Source organism: Gasterosteus aculeatus, chromosome 5, assembly GCF_964276395.1.
Source record: "Gasterosteus aculeatus chromosome 5, fGasAcu3.hap1.1, whole genome shotgun sequence".
In the NCBI taxonomy this organism is placed as follows: domain Eukaryota; kingdom Metazoa; phylum Chordata; class Actinopteri; order Perciformes; family Gasterosteidae; genus Gasterosteus; species Gasterosteus aculeatus.
In genome coordinates, this window is record NC_135692.1 from 11,162,251 (window position 1) to 11,187,311 (window position 25,061).

General features: G+C 48.3%; 2 protein-coding genes across 3 annotated transcripts in view; one reads left to right on the plus strand and one right to left on the minus strand.

Annotated features, from left to right (window-relative positions):
- Positions 1-25,061, minus strand: part of dock1 (dedicator of cytokinesis 1) — a 122,102-nt gene that overhangs the window by 48,200 nt on the left and 48,841 nt on the right. The window lies entirely within an intron of this gene.
- insyn2a (inhibitory synaptic factor 2A) lies at positions 1,388-21,338 on the plus strand. Its single transcript, XM_040177600.2, has 4 exons — positions 1,388-1,880; positions 8,820-10,056; positions 14,625-14,696; positions 20,434-21,338. The coding sequence occupies exons 2-4, from the start codon at positions 8,825-8,827 to the stop codon at positions 20,615-20,617; spliced, it is 1,488 nt and encodes a 495-aa protein (XP_040033534.2). The 5' UTR covers positions 1,388-1,880; positions 8,820-8,824; the 3' UTR covers positions 20,618-21,338.

The following is a 25,061-nucleotide window of genomic DNA, read 5'->3' on the forward strand; positions in this document are numbered from 1 at the left end:
ACAGTTTGCTTACGCAGCAGCGTCGCTGAGCTGATTCCAATAAAAGAAACGCAGGAAGGCCTATTCCTGCCCCCCCACATACAGGAGCCATCACCCGCAGCAGGGGAGTTTGCCATTAACCTGGGGGTCACATCTAAAAGCACTCGCGAAGCACCGCGGAGTTCCCAAATGTCCCGTCCCGTCATCGGCCGGCGGAGCGGATCCGTGGCGGTCGCTCCAGACGAGAAGCCGCTCTCTCACCACAGAACGGCGTCGTCAGCGCGAGTGAGAAAACAGGGCTCTTCTCACGTCAGAGAGGGGCGAGACGAGGTGACAGGTTGAACAAAGCGCTGCACGACTTTTTTTATTTTTTTCCCCACACGTTGAATGAGCGGCTGAGCTGTGAGAGGCTGATAAACAAGCGAAAGAGGTATAATGGGTTTAAAGTGTGGAGCGACGCCGGCTGTAATAACTCGGCGACATCTTTTTCATTATATGACAAATTTTTGAGCACTTTCTTCCACGGGACACGCTGACAATTATTTTATTCGCATAACAAAACAATTTAACAGTCTTTATTTCACCTTTTTGGGCATTTTAGTGATTTTTGTGGTTTCCTTGATACCAGAACGATCCAAATTGACTCTTTGAGGTTCCGAGGGTTGAATGATGTTGGTCTCGTACTAACTGTAAGCGCCACGTGCTGCGCGGTGTTTACAGACCAGCTCACCGGTTAACACAAGCAGAACTTGCACGTGCCAAAACACACACACACACACACACACAGAGGCAGCAGCAGCAGCTGTCTGGAGAGCTGCAGCTCATTACCGTGGAACCTGAGGCTTAAAGCGGCGCGAGGAGTTTCCCAGTGAGAGATTGAGGGGCGAGCTGTGGCTCTGAAAACATCCAGCCGAGCTTCTGATACAGCTCCGCTTTAACATGATCAAAGGTTCATCTCCTCACACCTCTTTTCATTCATAGAGCAACGACTACAAGACCCCACGAATCCAATTGGGGCCGAGTGGGACGCGCCGTCGGGTTACCAAACCCCCCCCCGGGGCTTGGGAAGCTCGGACGGGATCGGGCAAACAAAAAAAACCCCGGGTGAACAGACTCGATTCACTCAACACTCCGCACCAGCATAGTTCAAAGGAAGTGAGATCACCGACAGAGCCGCTCTCCCCCCGTGACGAGATGAAGTGTGGGGTGAGGGTGGGTGGTGTGGGTGTGGGTGTGGGGGGGGCATGAACCTGCCAGATGTAGCCCAAACTGGAGCTGCACTTTCTCTACGGCAACCTTCCCCCCTCCCTCTGCTCTCTCTCTTCTCTCTTTCCCATGTTCCCTCCCCTCAGTCTCTCTCTCTCTCTCTCTCTCTCTCCCTCTCTCTCCCTCTGTCTACACACACTCTGATGCACACACGCAGTAAACAGGAGAAAGCCACAGAGAAGAACTGCGCGGGCACCATGGAGATATTCTGCCGCTGAGGCGTCCGGTCCAGCCGCTTTGCGCGCGCGCGTGTGTGTGTGTGTGTTTGCGTGCGTGTGTGTGTGTGTGTGCATGTGTGTGTGCATGTGTGCGTGCGTGCGCGGGTGAGTAAGTGAGACCCCCTGCCGACGCCGTGCGGGGAACAGAGAGGGGAACGGGTGGAGAGGAGAAGAGAGGGGGGAGTGTTGACTCTGACTGGGGGGGCTTAGAGGAAACACCCCCGCCGCTGCCCCCCCTCGCTAAACCCCCGCCACTGGATCAGAGGACGCCGATGTGCAACAACTACTCCAACTTCTGCCATGGCGGAGCCCCCCTCCTCCGGCTCGCCTCACACCCACTGAGGACACGGGGCATGCATGGGCGACGCCAGGGATCCAGGCTCACGCATCCTCTACGTCAGTGATTCGCGGTCTGAGGTGAGTCGCTCTCCTCCGCTCCTCCGTGTCACCTCTCAGTCCGCGGCCGCCGAGTCGGATCAAATAACCTCTGGAGGTGGGAAATGCGAGGGAGGCGCTGAGCCCCCCCGGGATTATCCACAGGGACGTTTTTTCTGCCGGAGATTTTCCCTTTTGGACGGCTGAGTGAATTTGGAGTGCGTGCGGCAGATGAAAGGAGGTAAATGTCTGGTGGTTCCGAGTCCGGCTCAGTCGCCTCTGACGAGGAGATGGGGAGGGGGAGAGGGGGGTGGGGGGGACGTGGTTCTGGGGAGGTTTGCCGTGGTCGGCCGTGGAATGTGTTGGCGGTGACTTTGTGAGAGCAGGTCAGTCAGTTCAGAAAACTTTAAAGATAAAAAAAAAATGTTTACAAAAAACCATGGGGAACTCGCTGCCAACTGTTAGACGACATTAAGCAGAGCCGGCGGGCCGGTTCTCAGAGGCTTTCCGTCCAGATGTAGAATCCGACTGGCTCCGCACACAAAGCTGAAAACGGGGCTTGGTTACGAGCTCTTGCATGATGCTGCGTTTTCCTCCCAGTCTTGCAGGTTACATAAACCACGCTGGCATCCAAACCAAAAAGGGCAATTGCAGAGGTCTTGCGTGAAGCGGCCGTCCCACGTAGGCGGACGGAGGCAGCAAAGCGGAATAAGGAATGAGAGCTGATGAAGGACCTTATTGGAGAGTAATCTAGATTAATGGACTGGGTGAAGAAGTCGTAAAACTGGAGCAGGTGTGTGTCAGGAATGTGGGTCGTCTTGAACCCTCGCACCTCGCACCGTCACTCAAGGCGCATGTCACTCCCACTCGTCACCCCCCCCCACCCCTGCTCCCCCTTCTGCCATCGCTCTGTCTCCCCTTCAACCGTATCTCACACCAAGGCTCTGATACGATCTCCCCTCTGCTCCATTTCACTTTGTGCAGACAGCGCAGAGAGGACTGAGGGGATGATAGATAAAGAAGGGGGTGGGGAGGGGGGGGGGGTCTTTGAGAAGTAATAGAGACAGTCTGGCAGCAGAGGATATTGACATATTTTCCTTTTTACAAATTAAGGGTATTACGCGCCGGCACCCGAGAGTGACGGCAGTTGAGGTGAATCGCGTGCGTCTGTCGTAGAGGAAGGGAAACAAGATCCCCGCCTGGGTGATGTTGTTGTCTGTGCGCGCTGGTGTGTGTGTGTGTGTGTGAGAAAGATGCGTTCCCTCAGTAGGGGCCCAGTCAGCTAAGGGCCCCGATGTGGCGTCGGAAGCAGAGCGGAAACCAGACGGGAGTTTTCTTTGCTATAGGGAAGAAGTAAATTTTAGGTAACCATACTTTTTACTCCCATACTTCTAGCGTCATTATTTTCATTTCAATGAATGCTTTTGTCTTTGTCTTGTCTGACCCCGTTGAAATTTCTTCCAAACCACACAGACATTCAATTTCCAATTACTTGATACATCACAATACATTACCGATAAATTATGTCAAGTAACTTTCTGCATTTCAACTGATCGTTCCAGCACTGATTAATTGTGGCTCGAGGCTCAGAGAAATGATTGATGGAGGTTTTTCCCGTCACATTTAATTCTGCTGCAACCAAACTACATCTAAACCCATGCAGCTGTTTATTCTAGTATTTTCCTCTGGTCTATCGCCGTGCGTAGTAGTGTGCGTTGCTTTTGTTGTTGTTGTGTGTCTCTGCCGGGGACGGCTACAAAGCATCAGAGAGCAGCAGAGGGAGTTCTGTAGTTACCCGCCGGCTTTGAAACCTCGGCAAGTCTGGAAGGCAAAGAGACGGAAAGACACCGAGCGAGAAAGCAACAAAAAGGGAAGAGAGTGAGATGAGGAGAAAAAAGAAAGAAAAAAATGAAAAAACACGTAACGTTCATCAGAAAAAGACAAAGAGGAGAGGAAGGGGGAGAGCGATCCGACGCATTCTGATTAGAACAGGCGGCCGCATGCAGTCGCTTCTCAGGGTCTCATCTCCATCCAAACCCGCATGTCAGTAGACGTATGAATTACAGGCTTCCTGTGAATTCGCGAGGAGCCACCTGGGTGCAGGCGTCGCACGAGAAGAGCCGAACGACTACAGAGACAAACGAAAGAAGGGTGTATATATATATATAAGTGAAAATAGCGAGGCAACGGTGTCCGTAGGGCTGGAGTGAAAGGACAAGACGGTGGTCATTTCTAGCAACGTGCACAGCGGGAGGCAAACGGATGACGTGCACGGCACACACTATCAGGCTCAATGAGAGGCCGGCAAGTCTCGTTCTGTAACTGCAGTATCTGATGCAGTCCCTCACACACACACACACACACACATTTTTGTGTGCAAGCTACAAGTGCCCGACTGAAAGCGCTTGAAATGAAATGCAATATGAATATCAAATGTGGATGTTTTTGCAACGCACACGTGGCTTTTCAATAAATGCAGAGCATGTGGGGGAAATGTGCCATTAACAGCTGTACGAGACTCCTGACATTAAAAGGAACCCTAACTTAATTTATATATTCATAGCTACTGCGATGCCACATTAAACCACAAATGGAACAGCAGAGCTTAACAACGGCCGCATTAGTGCTGAAAGATGAATTTGGCCTCATCGTCCATGAGCTTTGTCAAGCAGTTTACGGATCAATAGCCGGTTTCATTCAAAGCCAACCTGCTATTGCTGCATCTGTATGCGATCGGAAATGTATCTGACCCCAATACACAGAAGCACGCTGATGATTCCGCAGTGGAATCACAATGGTATTAAAATGTCAGCTATCCTGGACGTGTGCGCCTTCTCCTCCGTTTATAATTGGCAACTTTCATAGCAGCGCGCTCGACTGAAAATATGCTCATGTGTTATTTAGTCGTTTCCCGCGAAACAACATCATTATTCCGAGTGAAACCTTTGCAATGGCGCTTGGCAACAGCACAGTGGCCCGCGATGACTGAGCAACAATTACCAGGAAGACAATCCCCTTAAAATCCTGTGTTTTCCAGTGCTGCTCCATCTTACAGCATTAAGCTGCAATGACAAAGGATTTGCTGCGTTTTGGTGTCGGCCTAACGCACTGTACTGCCGCTATCCCTCAACGCTGACCTGCACAGTCAATCACTCGGCTATATAAACCCCTCGCATCGCCCCCTTCCATGCTGCAACACACTAACAACAAAAAACACACACACACACATTTAGATGCATATTCAGTGTGCTCTTCAGACGGCGATCAAGGGCTTCTTAAAACACCACTAAGCCCCGTGTAATAATGGAGAGAGAAAAGGCGGTGAAACCAAAACACGAGTAGATAACGCTGGATTACGGGCAGAGTTTGGAACTTCGGCGGCGGCCGGCCGGCGATGACGCCGCCACACTCATTTGTTCAAGCGGCATCTGAAGCCGCGCTGAGCTGTAATGTAAAACTGCAGCGGTAGGAGGGCCGCTTTTCCTTTTTTTCGGTGATCATGCAGCACAATGGCAGACTTCAAGCTCACTTTGTCAGTAATTGGAAGTCCAAAGCTGGCTGCGTGTAGTTCCATTTACCGTTTTTTTTCAGTAAACTAGAATTGCTGCCACCACCGTGTTATTGCAGAAAATGTCAGGGCCTTAATTCTTTTATCCTTTTAGACATTTGTGTGAAATCCCCCGCAATTAACATATAAATTCTCGAGTTATGGCCACGTTTTATGAGGTCGCAGTGAGTGACCTTTAGCCACCACATTCTAATCAGTTCAACCTTAAATGCAAGTGGACTTTGGTGGCGAATGTAAAGAAATTAGCTCAAGGCATTACCGATTTATCACGGGAACAGGACAAACGTGAGGTCACAGTGACCTAAAGAGAGATCCTGTTCACTGGAATGCTTCCACACTTCCACACCGCGCAGGTCAAGTGTTGACAACGCTTCAGCGAGGTTGGGTGATGGAATCCGGCTCACAGACACAGGGATAGAGTTGGACACACACAACAGTTTTTTACTGCAATATTATTTGTTCCAAGCTTAAACATCAAATGTTCACGTTTTGTGGGTAAAACATCAAGATAATGTCAAAAGAAAACACAGCAACATTTATGCATCGAACACAGTTAAATGCATTAACAAGGAGGGCCGTTTAGGCCGGCGTTGCCAATTGACATGTATAGCGATATTTCCAGTATTTAATCAATTACCGGATTTTCTGAAGCGTACTATATTAATGAATTTTCCTATCCGCAGAGCAGAAGTTAGACAACAAAGATTAGTCGAGCTCAACCGCACGGTAAACATTCAATCCCCAGGTAGAATGAGAACACTGAAATTTCCCCCTTCTATGATTTCACCCCCGGCAACCAAAGTTTAATTAGGAAACTGCCATTCACAAAGCTGCCGACTCATATGCGGTTTAAAATAATGCAAGAAATGGGAAACCCGTTTTATATTCAAGGCAAGGTGTTGCATCAAATGAGCGTAAAGACCATTTCCATTAAGAAAAATGAATTGCATTTCTACAGTACTCTGTGGGTTGTCGTCGCATCGCTCCAAAGTAAAAAAAAAAAGTCTGAAATAGCAGAGAAAATCCTCCCAAGAACCATCTCTAGTGGCCAAAATTCACTTGCGTCCCTAGAAATAACCGGCCTACTAAAGCAAGGTCAGTTGTGAACATGTCAGTTGTCACAGCCTTGCACAATGAGTCATGCTGATTATGCAAGAAGGGGGAAGAAGGGGGGGACACATCGCGCAGCCTGCAGGGCGGTCGTGTCGTAAGGGATCAAATCTAAATGAGGATGTGATACAATACCATCAAAGTGTAGGCATGTGTGTGTGTGTTCATTGTCGCCGTTTGTCCTGACAAGACACATTTCCGCCTCAACATCTGATGGATCGGCGCAGGATGGCATGTTGAATTGTAAACAGATATCATTTTGCACATATTGAATATAAATGTTTAATTTGGGCCCAGCTTACAACAAAGACATGTTCACTGACCTTATTGGGAGAGGAGATGTGGGGCTACAGTTTAATCTCTTTTTCAAAATGTCATCCGTTGAACAAACATGGACACCGACGGCGATGGACCAGGAAAGCACTGCCAGGCCGGCGAATAGATGATAATCGGGGAATAAGCGGCGTGCGCTGTCAAACATTGCTAAGAAGGTGGGAAGGGGCTTGGAGGACTGAAATGATCCAAATGCTGCCCAGCTGGGGGGGGGGGGATAATTGGGAAATTGATGCATTGGATTATGCTACATGCAGCCACGATTCCTCCCTCTTGACGTCAAAGAAATGTTAATTCAACACAAGGTCGAGATGTTTGCAGTTGATGATAACACAGTGAGCTCCTCTGGCATTTCCTTGTGCCTGAATGCACAGGCTTGAGGCGGTGCTTCTCACCACTTTAAATATATTGTATTTTAGTGAATTTTTACTCCATGACGCTAGGTACGCATGCACCGCAGTGAAATAAAAGGTGGATATTCTCTGGGCTGTAGTTGCCAAAAGCATTCTACAGCAGGACTCCCTGGTCATATGGACCCATTGGTTAATACCTGGCTGCTGAGAATGAAACAAACATCTCCCTGCACAGCAGAAATCTGTCATCTCTTTTGACATTGGCTTCCGCTGACATTACTGGGCAATGATTAGACAGTTTCACGGGAGCACAGTCGGCATTGCTGGGCCCATTAACCGCTGCATGTTTCGAACATGGGTTCCTTAAGACAGGACCTTTGCAAATGGACTGCCAATGACCATGAGACTCTCCGTATCTGGCACGCTCCGATAGTTACGTGTGATGAACCGACAAAACATTATTCACGGCAAAAGCTCTTCTAGTTTTGTGATAGAAAAACTGCGAAGCGAGAACATCATACTATTAGATCTGCCTGCACTGGGAATGCAAGGTTTTGGATTCATTCCACAGTAAGCAGATCAGAATAAAAAGGACTAAATTATGGTTGTTGGTTGTGATAATCACACATCTGAATCAGCCTCTACATGAGCGTGTTTGCTTCTTGTAAATCAGCAGGCAGAAGGAGTTATATTTCTGTCAGAGCAGCAGAGGGCAGGTTGTGACATTGTACCTTTAGTAGTGGGGAAGGACATTCCTTATCTCTTATTCACGTTTCTGCTTTGTTGCAAAGTTCTCAAAAGTTGTTCGCAGGCACCACCTTCATCGGGATGCTCACTTGTCTTGAAAATGGAAAATGAACACAGCCCAAACGTTTATTCTCGTATATTCTAGATGAGTGAAAATGTTATTTGTACTTACAAACAATAATTAAGAGGGAAAGGTCGGAAAGTGAAGAAGTCTGCTTAACCTAATGGGCCAGAGAGACAAACTGAGAGCAGACCTCAGGCGCAGTCGAAGGAGAAGTCCACTGCTGCTTTTGATGCCTGTAGTGCGTTTGAGTGCGTGACAGTGTGCATGATTGCCTTTGACTGATCGCTCCCATACAAACACTCATCAACGTAGAGAAGTGGGAGAGGGGGAACTGGTGGTCAAAGCTGCTTTAACTAGAAAAGATAAACTGAAAATTGCACTTCATGTGGAGTTTTGGGTGTTTTAGATTAAATGTAGGGATTTTTTAGGGAAGTTCCTCAGTAAATAAACGAAGACGGATGGGCACGCATGCACAAACCCCTGCCAATTGGCATCAAAGCGGAAATGTTTTCAAGGATAAATACATGTTAGTTAATCAACAATCATCAACCCTGTTACTCATTTATCATCCGGGGTGGAACTTATATTGGATGGATCTCCTCCTTTAAAATTCATATTTGGGATGCTTTTTGGCATTCATACACAAAAAATGTCAATTAAAAGCACTTGAATGACTACCTCCCTCCCTACCCAAGCGCAGTGAGCGGGTGGGTTCTGTCAAGCAGGATGTAACAATGAGGCAGGGTCTTTGCCCTGAGCTTTTCATTACTGATGATTAACACAGCGTCTCTCTCCGTGCCTCTCAGGAAACATGGTGAGCAAGGAGGGCGGCAAATGCATGCTCACCAACTCAGAGTCTGACTCGGAGGCAGCGCCCCTGCCCTCCACCTCGCTGGCGCTGGAGGTGAAGTATTCCCTGGAAGCCAGTCGACAGGTGAGGAAGAGAAACAAGGCCCTGCAAGTGCGTTTCAAGGATATCTGCGAGGCACAGAACGAGCAGAGGGAGGCGGAGCTGCAGGCGGCAGGGAAAGGCGGCAAGCCCATCTCCTACAAGGTGGCGTACCGCAAGTACATGACCGTCCCCGCCCGCCGCTCCATCCCGAACGTCACGAGGAGCACGGGCGTGCAGACCTCCCCCGATCTGAAGAAACGCTACCAGACCTTTCCCTTTGAGCGCAAAAAGGGCCACACCTTTAAGCACGTGGCGGCCGTGGAAACGTACAGAGGTCAGAATAACGGCTTTGTCATGGAGGTGAAGCAGCCCGTGGCTGCCGTGCAGGGTTTAGATGAGGAGGAGGAGGAGGGAGCCTGCGGTGGGAGTGGAGTCCGGAGGACCAGGGCTCTGCTCCATACTAATGAGTGCATCGCCACAGTGGAGCAGCACACTGCACCTGATGGCCTGTGCTCTGACGCGCTGCAGCTCAGTTGCTCCGCAGACACGGAGCGCCTCGCAGGCACGCAGAGAGGAGGCGGAGCCGGAGCGCGGGACGAGTACCAGCTCTGCGGCGTCCCATCCAAAGCCAGGACAGGATTACAACGCGGGGAGGCCGACGCGGACCGCTCGGCCAAGAGGCAGCTGCTCAACCTGGAGGCGGGCTCGTCCCGGACCCTGCCGGACAGGGCCTCCAAGGTTACGGGCCCCATCGCCTGGAACTCCCTCACGCAGGTGGAGTGCTTGGACAGCCCGTCGGTGCGCAGCAAGCGGAAGAAAGCGCTGCAGCTCAACGGGCTGCAGAGTGAGACGCTACCACGTTCCGGCGGAGGCTGCACAACGCAGGCACAGTGCCACACGGGACAGCTGTCTGCCCGGCCTCTGCGGGGCATGGACGAGCCCCTGGCACCGTGTGGAGGGGACGTGGTTGGCGGAGCGGCGTCCGACCAAACACAGGAGGCCTGCAAGCAAATAGTGCCTATGAAACAGGACGGGGAGGTTAAAGCACAGCTGCAGGCAATGGAAAATCTCATCAGCTCCAGCCAAGAGACCATCAAGGTGCTGCTGGGGGTCATCCAGGAGCTGGAGAAGGGGGAGGCCCACAGAGAAGGGTAAGACACCCCACTTACAGCCAATGCTTTACACTAAATATGCACAAAATGACTTACTTTGTCCTCCCGATACTGTTAGCAATGTTTCAGTTAGATATCCTGCCAATATCGAGCATCAATCCTTTCTCGTTTAAAAAAATCAATATAACTAATCTGCTTTTGAAACACATTTCAAACGGAGATTGTTGTACCATGACAGAAACACTTAATTTCCGAACATTTAGTAAAGAAACTAATGGATCAGTCAGTTAATGGCGGATACCAAACCTTAATGTGGTGAGTATCAGTGCTGTTACTGATCTAGTGAATTGTATTGGTGCACCCCAACTTCACAGTGGTGGGGAGGGGGAAACATCCCGCACACACCAGATATGGAAAATTCATGATTCAGCGTGAGCAGAAAAGGGGTCCTATTGATGTGTCACATTATTTCTGGGTGTTAAAGATTGCGTGTGTGACAGCTGTCCAGCAGAGCTGTAGCTGATGAACCCAGCAAAAGGAGACCATGCAGCTGGGATGACGTGGCATTCAGGCACTCGCAATTCCCTCCCCCACCAGGCACGACGGCCCTGCAGCAGACTCTGTTCAGACGACTCATCCCACCCAATTTGGGCCGAGTTGCTTGATGACCCGTCACGTGTGACAGACTCGCTGTTTTGTAAATGGCACCAATTCCGACACGGAAAATAATGTATGTGAAATCAGGATTTGAATTGAAGACGCTGCATCACCCGTTGGTTTCCTTCCGTAAAAGAAATAAGAATACTGAATTTAATTATCATGGTGAAAAAAAAATCTACTGTAAGGAGGAAATCGAATCATAAGGACACACATAATACGAAAAAACGGCGTTCAAAGTCCACGGCCTTCAAAAAAGCCATAGCCTGTGAAAAAGTAATTTACTGTCCAATGGATACTGGCTACATACAAAAGGGCTGTAGATATCATCTAGACCACTGAAAAAGGAGGATTGTCTATCCAAAGGGACGAGGCAAATAAAATGGCCAATTTCTTGAGTGAATTGCTGGGCCTTTGCACTCAGATCTCTATCGGTTTGCACCCGCAGTGTGTGAGAAAATCCATATAATCCACATCATAGCAACCTGGCCCCCGGGAACCTGTGGGAATAACCACGGACACACCTGCCAAGCTTACATCCCTCCAAACACAAATACGTTTTAAGTGTATGAAAGCCACCCTCAATGTCAACGCGGCTGAACAACATTTTGTGACTCGGTTCAAAGCAAGGAGCAGTTTGCACACAACAGACGGGACTGTACGCCGTCTAAAAAGGGAAATTATCATTTTAAACAATCTTTCACAAGGCCGCCTCAATCTCCTTATCCCGGAACTTGTAACAGTGTAAAAGCGAAGAAAGTAAGGGCAGATGTGGCGCAGCATAAGGAGCCATCTTCTCTGGTGTTGCCAAGCACATCTGGTTTATCAGATGTGTCTAAACTGGCAGGTGGGAGAGAAGAAAACAGGGGAGAGAGGAGAGACTTAAATAAAAATTAGCAATTACGGTCCAATGGTGCCATCTGGTCACATACACAAAGAAACAATCACATCTTTTCATACTTTAATGAAGGGGGGAAAAAAGCCTACATTCGGTTTAAGTCATGGAGCAGTGTAAGCCTCTGGTAATCCATCTGAGCCTTTCCTTTCCTTATAAGCACGGTCGCCGGCTTCTTCCTGTACACGTTTCCATTTTTTTGTAATCATCCAAGCAGAACAAAATCTAATGCTGCTTTAGTCACACTGCATTAGCTCCGTGCTCCCCTTACATAAATGTCATTGACACAACAAACAGGAGTGTCCCGGGGCTTTAGGTGAACTGTTTACGTTTAATTATCCGATGTATAACTGCTTATTTTGTATGACGTTCGTTCTCCATGAGAGGAGATGAGTGACCCAGCGCGTTCATCACTACGCACGTGCTCACAACAGGCTGCTCGGACACAAGTTCAGCGCCTAACGAGCAGAGTCCAATAAAAACGACGCGAATCCCTCTGACACTGCCGAGGCGCAATAACAGGGTCTGCCATTGGCCGCCTCGGTCGAGGTGTACCTTTACTTGATTTTGTACATCGTTTCTCACCTCTTGTGCGAATGATTCCAATGGAATTCAAAATGCCCACGAATGCAACTCACCAGACTCTCGCAGTCACTTCAATGCATAAAAGAAAAGGCACTTACCGACCGCTTGCACCCAACGCGCAATCCCCGCACTTTGCTACTCAACGGGAAAACAAGCAGGTGAAAGAAAAGCATGCGAGAGGGACAACAAGGGGGAGGGGGAGAGGGGCTTGGTTATGTATTATTCAAAACTTTATAGATCGCAGCAGCAGCAGCTCTAACCAAGCCGCTGAGGGAACAAAGGGGATTTAGGCGAAAAATCGACTTGCCCCTCATGCCGCCCGCACACCACGCACGCAACCGCTCGATGGCATGTATCCCTCAGGTACGGCCCACAGCCCCCCGCGAGCGAGGGCCACGCACTTCCTAAGTAGCGGATGCATGCGCATCCCACCTTGGGGAGACCTCGCCTAGCAGAAGATGGGAGTGTAGGGCGGATAAATGCTGTCAATGGCACTTTGGGTCTTTGCTCACTTCAGGGGACGATTGCCTTGTTTTCTCTTGTCAACTCAGTGATGGCCCGAGGAATAAATAGAGAGAACCGAATAACGACAGCCTCAAACCACCCTCCCCCCCCACCCTCCCGTCTTCCCTGACTCTCCCCATCAGCCCATCAGGCAACAGACGGCCTTAAATAACAATATTAATATCGACGCCTCTCGGTTACCTGTCAGCGCCTTCAGCACAGAAGCGGGGTGAGATGAGGAAAGAATATTTATGATGGCCTCTTTTCGTTCTTTATTGGTGCCAGACCTTATGGGCAGTGTGACCAGAGTCCTTGAGGGAGAAGTGAGAAATGTCTCTGCTACATCTCACAGATACGTTCACTTGGGAATGCCTGGCTCGTGACAGTTTGACCGATGAAAATAAAGAGCACAATGTTTTCTGCCTTAACCAAAAGACAAAGGCTCAATCATTACTGCAAATAACTCAAAGGTACAGCTGTACCGGGTCTACGAGATGAATTGTGGGTTGCTGCCGAAGTGCACGTTATAAAAAACTGGAGAGAATGTCCTTCTTCTCCGTGTCACAGGCAATAAAGGTTCTTTCTTCTGGCATATAGACTTTTATGCAGAGGGAGACAGTGGGAGAGACACAAAAAGAGAGGGAAAGGGTCAAAGACTGACGAGTCCCGAGTACTTCTATTGTAATATTGCATTAATGATAAGAGGAAACTATGGCGGTCGATCAATATGCACATTACGACGCTGATCCAATAAGACAACCTTGTAAGCCAGTACTTTCATTTAGGGCCGTCACCTGGTCTTCAGCTGGCCCCCCGAGGAATAAGAATCTATAATGGCAAGTCTGTTCATGACCATCTTCTATCTCGGAGGAAACTGATAATAGAACGATACAGGGAAACACAGGATATAATGTAATAGGATATTGATAGGATTGAATGGGAATTCGAGGGAATCGATATTGCAGGGAAATGAAGACGGGCTCGCTGTATGAAGCTAAAGAAAAATGTGTGTCTGGTGAGCCATCTCGTTTCCATTTTGTTTTTTTTCCCATAATGAAAGGCCCCAAACTATGTTCAACACAAGGAAAACTGTTTACGAACACATATTTTACTGAATGGATTAATCAAGGCTGAGTTTCTTGATATAAAGAAAAGCAGATAGAACAAGTAATACCTCTCATATTTTATTTACAAGGCCATGGCCAGTTATTAATCAATAGAGAAACTAATAATTATTTACAATCCGACCTTAGTATTATAGGAGAATATTTGCAATTATTAAGTTTTGTATAGTAGCGGTAGAAATAACTTTTCTCTTTCACCTTTGACATATTCGTATCGCATCAGAAAAGATGTACGGAAGCAGCTACAATTCATTAAAACGTCATCAATTTCAAAAGAGTAGTTTCCACCCTCGCCTGAGGTGGTTTCAGCCTTCGTTGAAAAAGAGTTGATGCGCGAAATGGATTGCGGGAACGCCTTTGCTAAATAAACTGACTTTGGAGCATTTAGCCCCCCAGAACTAATCGACTGTCTCGGCCGCTCCCATCATTTTGGTCGTGCTTAAGTCGACGTGAAAGAACCATTTAAACTTGCAGATGAATGAAAAACAAAAACGCTGCTCATGTTTTCCTCTTGTTGTCCAACACGTGTCCTGTACAGCCGCTGATATGAAGGCGGGACCCCCCCAGCGGGCCGCCGTCCCGCGTCTAGTCTAACATGAGGACATATAACGGTCGCGTGTCTGCAGCAGGAACAGCAGCGCAGGAACTCTGCCTTATCTGACCTCTAAATCGGTCGACCGCAGCCATCGGCCGCCGCGCTCTTGCTGCCCTCGCCGCCGGACCCCTCGTTCACACGCCCCCCCCCCCCCCCCCCCCGGGCTGACGGTTTGGGTGACTAACAAGACGAGAGGGAGCAGCCTAACGAGCCCCATTGCTAATCATTCACGACTCTTATCTTGCAGACTCACCTATCGAACGGGACAGGACACGGCCAACTGCGACACGTGCCGGAACAGCGCTTGCATTATTTACAGGTGAGCGGCCATTCCTCTTCAGAGACACGATGATCTAAATGTGCCATGTCTTTTTCTCCTCGAGGGGGGACGGGGAACGGGGGGTACGGGCGAGTGAACCAGGGGATGCAAGACTAATGTGGATGCTGTTAATCTGCACATGGGGGACGTGTGATTCTCTCTCTCTCTCTCCATGAATCACTGTCTGATTCGCCCGTTGTCCCTTCGCTCACTGTGTGCCTACCAGGTGCAGGGCCCGCTGGTTTAGAGATAAAGAGCGCGAGGTCTGAAAAGCAGGGAGGACAACGGTGAAATGAATCATCGTCGGCGTACTTTCCAATGTAGTTGAGGTTGATTCGACAAACCGGTACGGACGTGACTCCAAAGTCGTTTGTCTGCCAGGGAACAAGGTTTTGCTTCATGAAGGTTTGCACATCCGTAGATACTTGACGCATCAATTAGCCGGTCGGCAGATAAATGGCAGCAATTTAGCGATTTATTCCAGCGGTGTATGACAAAAGATGTCTGGTTCCAGCTTTTCACATGATACAAGTTCGGACTATATCTCATAGCTCAGCCTATCGTGACAGGTTTGCAGATCTTTTTTGGTCATAATCCAACAAATTGGCGATTACCACATGTGGAGTGAGAGAAGACATTTAAAGAATGGCAGGGTGAGGGGGTGATACTACTGTCCCAACCATTCGGCTTTTGCCGTGTCAAATCATTTCTAAATCTACTAGCTCTCCATAACCGATACGCCTCGGGCCAAACCGCAATCAGGTCTTGACCAAATGGAGGAGAGCGGCCCGGCCCGATGAGCCGAGCGGGAGTGCGCAGGAATCGCAGCAGGAGGCCCGCGTGGCCCACGGGCCGGAACACAAGAACACACTCGCTTTAGTGACAAATCCAGTGGTAGCACGATGAGGTGAGGGGAGGGGGAGAGTTTCAGGATGGATGACACAGGACAGGCGGCTGAGACGGAAGCTCGCCTGGTGTTATAAATTAGCCGGCACCATGTTTAATGGCAAGTCTGCTGGATTTGGCCCGGAGGGGAGGAGAGAGAGGGTGCCCCCGCTCTCTTTGATCTACATATATCCCCCCTCCCCCTCCTTCTCCCGCTCCGCTCTGCCCGCCTGAGTAAAGACCAACTGTGCTCGCCCCGATGTGGCAGCCTCCGCAGACGCCAGAGACGTCCGCTAACCGCCCCCCTGAATCGGTGAGCACAAACCGCAGTGTGATAACGCTCGGAGCAATCCATTCTACGGCTCTCTTTGTCAAGATAACCTGGGCGGCTCAGGGTGTTCCTATACTCATCAGTGATGTGGTGGGGAAGGTGCTTCATTCATAGATCGCCACGACTTGAGCGGTGCACGTTTGAATGAGCCAGTTAAACATAAATTACGTGCCGGCTCGTCTCATCGAGTTGGTTTTTTCTCCCTGTGCCCGTCGTCCTCAGAGGGGAACGGATATATAATATAGTGACGTCATGGACAAAGTGAGGTCACGTGTTCACCTCAGGACTGATCGTTCGCACCCACCGACAGCGGCCTTCAAACAAGCGCTACATTGACATCAAAACACCACATTTGGCTTCCTAGCAGCGCCACGATCAATTGAAACACTTCATCTTCGGAAAGGAAATGCGGGAAAACAGAAACTCGATACCAAACGGAGCGTTTTTGATGGAGCTCGTCTGTGCTTGGTAACGTTCGAACTCGATAAAAGGGCAGACGTTTCTAAGTGAGATGTTTGACATGCGTTAAATTGACAAGGGTTCTCCTTTAAAGACTCGCTCGGCATGCGAAATTCTGTTGATTGGATACAGAATAAAATATAGCCCGCGTGAATAGTTTTATTCACGCGGGCAGGAGGATTAAAGAAAATATCGAATGACTTCTCCATGAAAACAACCTCTGGAGGTGGAGGAATGCAGGACAGAAAGCAGAGCTGTGCAGCCGTCTCTGATGCCAATTATTGTACGTTCGTGTCATCGCGTCGTGGCCAAACCAGCACAAAAAAAGCAGGACCAACCTGAACGTAAACCTGCATAGTTTCTCTCTATAGTCTCGTGACCCGACTGGACGTATGGGTCCATAAATCACTCGAATGAGAGGTGCCCGCCCTGCACTCTTCAATATTATCAATTTCTCCAGGCGTACATGGCATCATCATGGCGACCGCGTTGGCTCAATACCGAGCCGTGGACTATAGACATCAAACAGAAGACACCAGATGTCTCTTGTCCTTGTCCAGTCCCACGTCCCTCATTCGGAACCATGGTGAGCCTCCAAATACGTTATCTCCTAACGGCTCAAATGAACTTGGGGATTCGACGATTAAACACAACGCGGACGCCATTGACGCAGAATAGGTGAGAAAGGATTATTGGAATTCATTCCAATCTTGCCATGTGATGCAACGTCCTTTCCCGAGAAAAACATGAAGGAAGAGGAAAAGACAAACGCGGGCGGAGGCGGGACGGGAAGTCAATGAGGCAAACTGGGTGGCGCTAAAGCGGACGGGGGATTTGGAATGCATGCCGCTTACTTTCAAACCGCAGGCTTTAAACCCTGTAATCTCATTTTCCTCACATTGCATTAATGTGGGCTAATGTGCTGATCAAACAGGCTGATGGATTTAAGTGGTGGTGATAAAGGGAGCCGACCGCGGAGCTCCCCGCCATCGGGTATCATTGTTCACAATGGACCACAGTCGTTTCCCATGAACCCAATTCAGCAACAGCTGATCGTTTAACGCCGATGCTACAAGCAGCATTCGAATCACATTGTGTGCAATGCAAATCATATATTAAAAAGGAACGGCTCTATAAAGAGGATCTCCAATCTATTGTTTGAGGCTATGCAAATCAATCACGCTTTGGCAAAGGCCGAAGGGCTGATTACAACATATGGAAATAACTGAGCGGGACTCGGCTGTGGGACGGTAGCTATTCTTTTTTTTTTGTTTGCGAGCTTTAGGATGTTTTCCAACATGGTGGCGAGCTGGTTACCACAGCGACAAAAAGTGATCCTCGGTCGGAAGGACAGTGTGAGGGGACGGGGAGGACAGTCAAGAGGAGGAACACTCACACCCGGGGGACGATAAGGGAGGCGGGGCGAGAGCGTGCAACGGGGAGAGGATGAAGGTGACTTTGAGCGATGGAGACTCAGATGTTTAAGGAGTTTAATGTCGATGAATAAAGGTTCTTTCTTCTGGCATATAGACTTTTATGCAGAGGGAGACAGTGGGAGAGACACAAAAAGAGAGGGAAAGGGTCAAAGACTGACGAGGTCAAAAGCGCCTTCCCTCAATTCGCTCCGATTCCGGCCGGCACACTCAGGGGAGTGGCAGCGAGATCAAAGTAAAATGCCAACAAAATTCATTTTAGCTTCAAAATAATAAAACAACAACGTGGAGCGACGCAGTGGGGCTCGTGACAGCTTGCTGAGGAGATGCGGATAACTAGGCCGGCTGTAGAGACTAACGAATGTTTCATTAAAAAGGCCTTTGGAGTTTTGTTTCAAAGATGAGATGATTATCTTTTCACTGTGCTTAATCTCCCCCCCCCCCCCCCCCTGAAATTAAGTTATGAGCATTTCTTTCAATTACATTTTCTGGCCATGCCGTCCCCGAAGCCTCAGACAACTTTACCTCTTTGTGAGATTCCACTGGCAGATTGAAACTGAGCTAAATCAGTCAAAGACACAATAAACAGGTAAGCAGATCACTGCAGCACTCGGAGCATCGTGACTCCACAGGTTGTTCAACTACGAACACCGGGGACCTTTGCGAGTGTGTTTAAGGATTTGGTCTGCTCACAACACAGCTATGAAGCTCCATCAAGCCTGAAACAAACAGGTGAACTTGCGAGGGCGTTCAAAAGTCTACGATATAACGATTCATACTTTGACTAAGTCAGGCGAACGCAACGGCTTCACGCTCTGATGTCATCGAAAAAACAGGTCAATATTCTTTAAAGAGCAGAAAAAGGCACATTGAAATGCAACACCGACAGTGTGTCACCGGCACACACGCTCATTAGACTCTGATAAACACACGGCCATTGATCACAGAATCGTTTGATGCCGCTTGGGCAAAGCACGGAGCCTGTGATAATCGCGCAGGCCATGAATTACGTTAAATGAGGGAGCTGAAGTGTGACATCATGGTTTTATTACAACATCAGGACGCCGAGGGCCTTGTTCACACGTGTGGTGCGGTTCCCTTGGGCAATCTAACACTTATATCAAAGTGCTTTTATAGACATTGGGAGACAAATAAAAACAGGAACAGAAAAAACAATAAAAGCAATTTGTGGCGGTTTATTAGACGGTGAAAAGACGATACATCCAGAATAGGCTGGATCAATCAAACAGTTAAGATAAATAGATAAAAGAGCAGGTAAAACTATTTTATTGCGGCACATTTTTAGGAACTTAGCCAGAACGTGTGGCCAGCTTTATTTGGTTTAAGGACTACAAGGTCATTCCGAACCAAAAGACACAGGTTTTATTCTGAAAATTTTTGAAAATAAGAAAGTTACTCGTCGGTTAGTTTACAGCTGGTTACTCTGCACATACGACGCCTGCAGCCGCGGCGCAGCTGGCCGCCCAGCGGAGTGACGTGGCTTCACACCAGTGCAATTAACAGAGTGTGACGTATTGCTGTCGGCGCCTCGTAAAGGCCTCAGTCAAAACGAATGCAATACGATGGCTGTCTAGTTCAGCAGCCCAGCGTTCACCGAGCCACTGTCAGACACGAACGCACATCCACTCTGTTTAAAATCGAACCCGAAGGCATCAGCGGGAGTAGTAGAAAATGGGCGGGCACGCGTCCATTTAAAACTGTGCCGTCGTCAAATATGCAAGCGTATAGCCTGGAAATTAATATTTGGCTATGAGATGCAATAGACAGATTAATCTGCACAAACATCCCCCGCCTGCCTCATCGTGACCAGCATCCAGTGCTTTGAGATGAGATTCTATTTTATGTAATATTGAAATGACTACTTGGAAATGACTCCTGTAGCAACGGCCGATCATCGCCCGATTGCACTGATGTGATCGTTGGATTACGATGACGGTGCCGGTGCAGATCAATCCCCTCGCGCCCCCAGGAGGAGCAGAAGTGTGCGCGGGGAAGGAGACGGCTCGGGATTGTGGCTGCATCCTCAGGAGCGACGTGAAAACTGCTAAAGTAAAAGGCTCACGTCTAATCGAAGGCTCTGATCTTGGTTTAAACAGAGCAGACGATGTTCGGTTCGCTGCGTTGCAGCCAAAAGTGGGCCGCAATCACATTGTGCTCTAGATTGGGAGAATTTACTGGGAAAACCGGTGCGTGAGTGAGATAGAAATGTAGGTCGCTCCACCAGGCTGAGCAGATGCCAGTTCAGGGGTCAATGACACGAGGCCAAAACGTAGATGCTTAATACGATCAGAGGGGGAGTGTGGCAGTCAAACCACGTTAAGATTAAAAGAGCAGTAAGAAGGCGAAAGCAAACTGAGCGCTTTCATTGCGTTGAAGGGAGAATATATCAAATAAAAGCCAAGTTGGCAGCCTTTTCAAAGAAAAGAAGAAAAAGAATTCTGGTATTTTATTGCAGCGAATCACGAAAGGTTTTCACGGTAGTACGGCCTTCCAGGGATTATAACAGCAAGGTCGGCTTTAATGTGCCTCGTATGAAGCTTTGACGAAAACTAGCCAGGAATAGCAGAGGTGTGCTTGACTTGCGTGTCTCCCCGTTTCTCTGCCGCAGTGTGGAGCTGGACTTCAAGCAGCAGGAGGACAAGCTGCAGCCGCTGATGCTGAGGCTTGGCCCCGCGCCCGACGGCCACTTCGCCTCCCTGCCTTACCCACAGGAGGCGTTTACCTCCACCCCTAAGCGCAAGTCCAAAGCCGACTCCAAGAAGCACGCCCGCTGGAAACTTTGGTTCCTGTGAAGACGAGGAACCGCCTCCTTAACCGGCCCCCGACGCACAGGATTAATGCGTCCGCCTGGCTGGCCAAAGTTCATTTTATGTCCCCGTTTGGCTTCTGGCACACCTGGTCACTGACTGGACAGCGCCACGAGCGGACACTGAGAGTGCCCCGTCAGATGGATTCAGAGTTATTTTTGAACTAATTTCTTCAAACGGGGGCGTGAAATCGCACCAGCGCAACCCATTTGGAGATCAGTGGGGCGAAAGGACGAATCCGATTTGCCCTCGGCCTATTTGCATTATATTTTTCTAGCAGACGTCTGGGGGTGGGGGGGGCTGGGTTCCGATCTACGAAAGTGGCTGAGTGACCGTCACGTTTCCAGCCACCTTTTGGGACTCTCGTCTTTTCTTTCCAGCCATCCAGAAGAGGACGGCTTATCGGCCAGGATGCTCCAGAGGTCCACGTCGGCAGCATATCAACGCACCGCAAAGCACAATTCACACTGTTCAGGATTTTTCTCCAGAGTAATCAAAAACAACTATTTTGAGTATTAGCTCACAAATGTACACCGCCTACCAACTATGACAGAATGAAGACTTTCATAGTATCTAAAGAAGAAACCGAAAGGACAAAAGAAGCGATGTTTATTGGAACTCAACTTTCTATCTCTGAAATGTCTCCTTGAGTCAACTGACTTTGAAGTAAAATAAATGAATAAATAACACTTATTTTCTTAATAACATTTGCAAAGTTAGACGTCAATGTACTTTTTTCTATATAAATATCTATTTGCATTTACTTTAAGGTTTAGTGGACTAATATATATATATGGGCTGCAGTGAAGGGGGTGTGCATTAGATAAAGTAGTACATAGAAGGACGACCTTTCATTAAACTACTAACCTCAAAGTGCATACAGTCATTGAAACCCAAACCACCCTGAAGTAAACAAGTCCAACCAAACCTCCTCAGTATAAAACTGTAGCAGTCTGGTCCACCAGAGAAAAACAAAAAACTTTGAAAAATCCTCTATTGTTTCTCTTCATGAAACCAAGTCCAACATGTAACGTTGGTCTGCAGGCACGTGTGACGGGCGACAGAAGATGGCTGTGATTGTATCGCTGCAGCATCCTGCATCAGCTGCTCTGTGAGCCACCGACACAGAGTCAGAGAGACTGAATGTGCCACTGCTGATCACAACCAGGGCTTCTAAAGTGCAGCAGGCGTGTAGCCTTGCATGCTTTTTACAACCCTTTGGACTTTGCAGGAGATTTTCTAGCTTTTGAAGTAAGATTTTTTTTTTTTAAAGAAGTGTTTTTCTTTTTTTTCGCCCCAACATCGCTTTCCGTCTATAAGATTGTGAAGTCAAACCTCTTGTTGTAACTCTACACAGGGTTGAGACACTATGTACAGCCAGGATGATATATTTGCGTTTATTCTATATTACTATATGTTGTATAGCATCAAATAGGGCTAATACCATATTAAATGAGTGGGGAGAAAACATTGTGTAAAAGAGCGCCTGCAGGACGTCCCTCTCAAAGCCAAAAAGCACTGCCGCAAAAAAACATAAGAAATGCGCCGAAGGGGTTTCAAGGCCATGAGAGACGCATCCTCCGCCACAGCGATACCGTGCTAACTACCGGACGTCACTGGTCTCACCTCGCTGCTTTCCGTTGGCTATGTGACTCTCACCCCATCTCTTGTAGGTTTCTTTCACTAGTTACGCTGTAGCATCAAAAGAGAACTAGATGTTTATCTGTACCTTAAAAGAAGTGCAATTGATTGAATATTTGCAATACTGTGTTTTTACACTGTTTTTAAAAAGACAACTCAAAATAAAAGGTATTTAATATGCAAATTTATGAAATGTAAAAAAAACACCCGATGAGCTCGTAACGTGTGGAGAGAGTGACTGTTGTTTGAGTAGCAAAGGAGATGAGCAACATCATAGAAGGCAAATATCAGTAATAAAATACAAAAAGGTGTAAAATACGGGGTTCTGAGCAGTGAAACATGTTTTTTTTAAATATACTTACAAAATGGAGCTTGGAGAATTGTTTCTGCCAGAGCAGAAAACAAAGCCCTCGCCCTATGTGTGTGTGTGTGTGTGTGTGTGTGTGTGTGCGCGTGTTGTAATCAAGCATCTCTGTTCTTTGTTCGGATACAATGGCTCAACCGTCACCATTGAGAGGAAATAGAAGTGCCATCTTGCGAATAACACCTTTAAAAAAAGAATTGGCTCGCCCCAATTTACAATAACATAATTCCTTCACTTTGAAGGTATGCAGCAGTTAGCATCTTGAAATTACATCTGTTTATGGTTGTTTGGATGTCAGAATTGGAAATGGGTGCCTTGTGCCAACAAAACTAAAACTATATGCATGGCTTATAGTTAAATTCAGTATGCAAAAACAACCAACTTGACAGTTACAGACACAAAAGCTGCAGACAAGAATGCGTATCGGCCTAAAATCTGCCCTGCAACTCTTCGATGTAGTTGGGTGGCACAATGTAGAGCGCAATACAACGGAGGGATAAGCAGCGAGCGGCTCTTGGTGCAGGGCAGTCAAGCTGCCCGAGAGCCTTCTGATCCAAAGCTTACGCTCACGGCACTTTGCCCGTAACATCGGCGCTTAAATGCCGTCTGTGGGCCCTCAGACACGTCCGTGCGCTCCAACTGATGTTGGTGCAGACCAGCACGGAGATAACTGAGTAAATGCCCCCCAGGGATGCGGAGTCACCCTCTCACCCGGTGGAGGGCCGTCTTTATAGGGCTTCTCTCGACTGGATGTTAACAGCAGAGCACTGAGGGTCCGAAGAAGACCTTCAGGTTTCGGCTTCACATCTGGCATCCTCACACCCTTTGTGGTTTGAAGGTGGCGAGCGTTTTTTTCCAGCATGCAAACGTCTGACACGCGTCGCAGGGTCGATATATACTCAAGAGGACACTCAGTCAAAGTTACAGGAGGGGAGATGTGCACAGAGTGAGTGATAAGTGCACGTTCAAGGAATTATGATTCAGCACCATATCTCACTATGCTTCTTTTCTGAGAGAGCTCTGCAGCAGTCTGGCCAGCAGGAGAAAGGGGGGGGGGGAGAAGCACGGAGCGCAAAATAGAAAAACAGACATAAAGAGACAGATAAAGAGCGTGAGTGATGCGCACACAGAGGAGCTGAGGGTAAAGGAGCAGATACTCATCTGCAAGATATTTGGTGAGTGAGTGCACGAGCTCTGGCCCTTAAAGTTGCTCAGTCCCGAGCAGTCAATCGATAGCACAGGTCCTTCCCCTGCGTCCGTTCTGCACACTGCAGGTAAATCGGGAGGATTCCCCGCAAAGCTCTGCAGCCGACTATCACCGCGGCCTGTTGGCGGTTAGTACTCAAAACTATAGGCTAACGTGACACTGGGAGTTGTTTCATTGGTTTGTATCTCCGGGGCTCATCCAGAGGCTGAGAACCGGCAGCATGATCAGATTGCCCGGACGCGACGTAAAGTACAGAGTTTGAGTGAGAGAAAAGGCTTCGCTTCTCGAGCTCCCACTCCGGGCAACACGACACTCCGCACACTCGTGCTGAAAGTTACGCGGATACTTAGAAATGTCAAGGCAATACAGTTCAGTGGCTAAAGGCGCTGACAAAGGCGTTATTATTAAGCGTTAAGACGTTCAAACAGGGGATGGTGTTCCCTGCTGCTCCCCACGAGGATGGTGCTGCACCAATAACCGGGACAGGGGGAGAAGAACTGCTAAGGCAGCTCGTAATAGCACCAACATAATCAGTCAGTATCGCACAACTCCTTATTCTCCAATACAAGCTTGAGGTCTCTCTTCACTTTACTAAAAGTACCTTTACGAGCCCTGAAGAGGGATTACAGACATAAAAAGTTGCATAACAACTCACTTTCAAATTCACATCACCAGATACACGCAGCTCTGATTTACACAAGTGTCAACAGGATGCAATATGACGGGCCAGAGAAACCCCAATTTGATATTTATGACGTGACCAATGCACAGGTTGACATTCATTGGACTCTTTGGACTCATGAAAATGGATGAAAGCTTTGCCAGCGGAAACAAGGCAGACAGAATGTTTATACAATGACGGATAAGTGCTTTAATTGCATCCGAGCTCCAGCCGAGAGAGTGATTGGAAGGAAGAACGCTGACGGCAGTGGGCGGGTTACTCTGTGTTACTAGATTACATCAGCGCACAGAGGATCAGATGTGTTGGGAGTAAAAAAATGTAATTAAAGAAACAGGCTAAAACACGTGTTAAAACAACAAGCAAAACATGCACACAGATGGGCGCACAAACAAACGTCTGGAGATCAAAGCAAGTCCTGGATCGAGGTTGTGAGAAAGCATTCAGCCGAGGTAGACTTTACCTTTAATGATAGCTTTGGAATGGAATTGGAGTTGCAGTGGGCCTGTGGGAGCTCGGCTGAAGCCTCTAAATTGGA

Coding starts and splice junctions, on each gene's coding strand:
- insyn2a (XM_040177600.2), top strand. CDS start 8,825: ATGGTGAGCAAGGAGGGCGGCAAATGCATGCTCACCAACTCAGAGTCT. Junction 10,057..14,624: donor GGGGAGGCCCACAGAGAAGG/GTAAGACACCCC, acceptor CTTATCTTGCAG/ACTCACCTATCGAACGGGAC. Junction 14,697..20,433: donor AGCGCTTGCATTATTTACAG/GTGAGCGGCCAT, acceptor TCTCTGCCGCAG/TGTGGAGCTGGACTTCAAGC.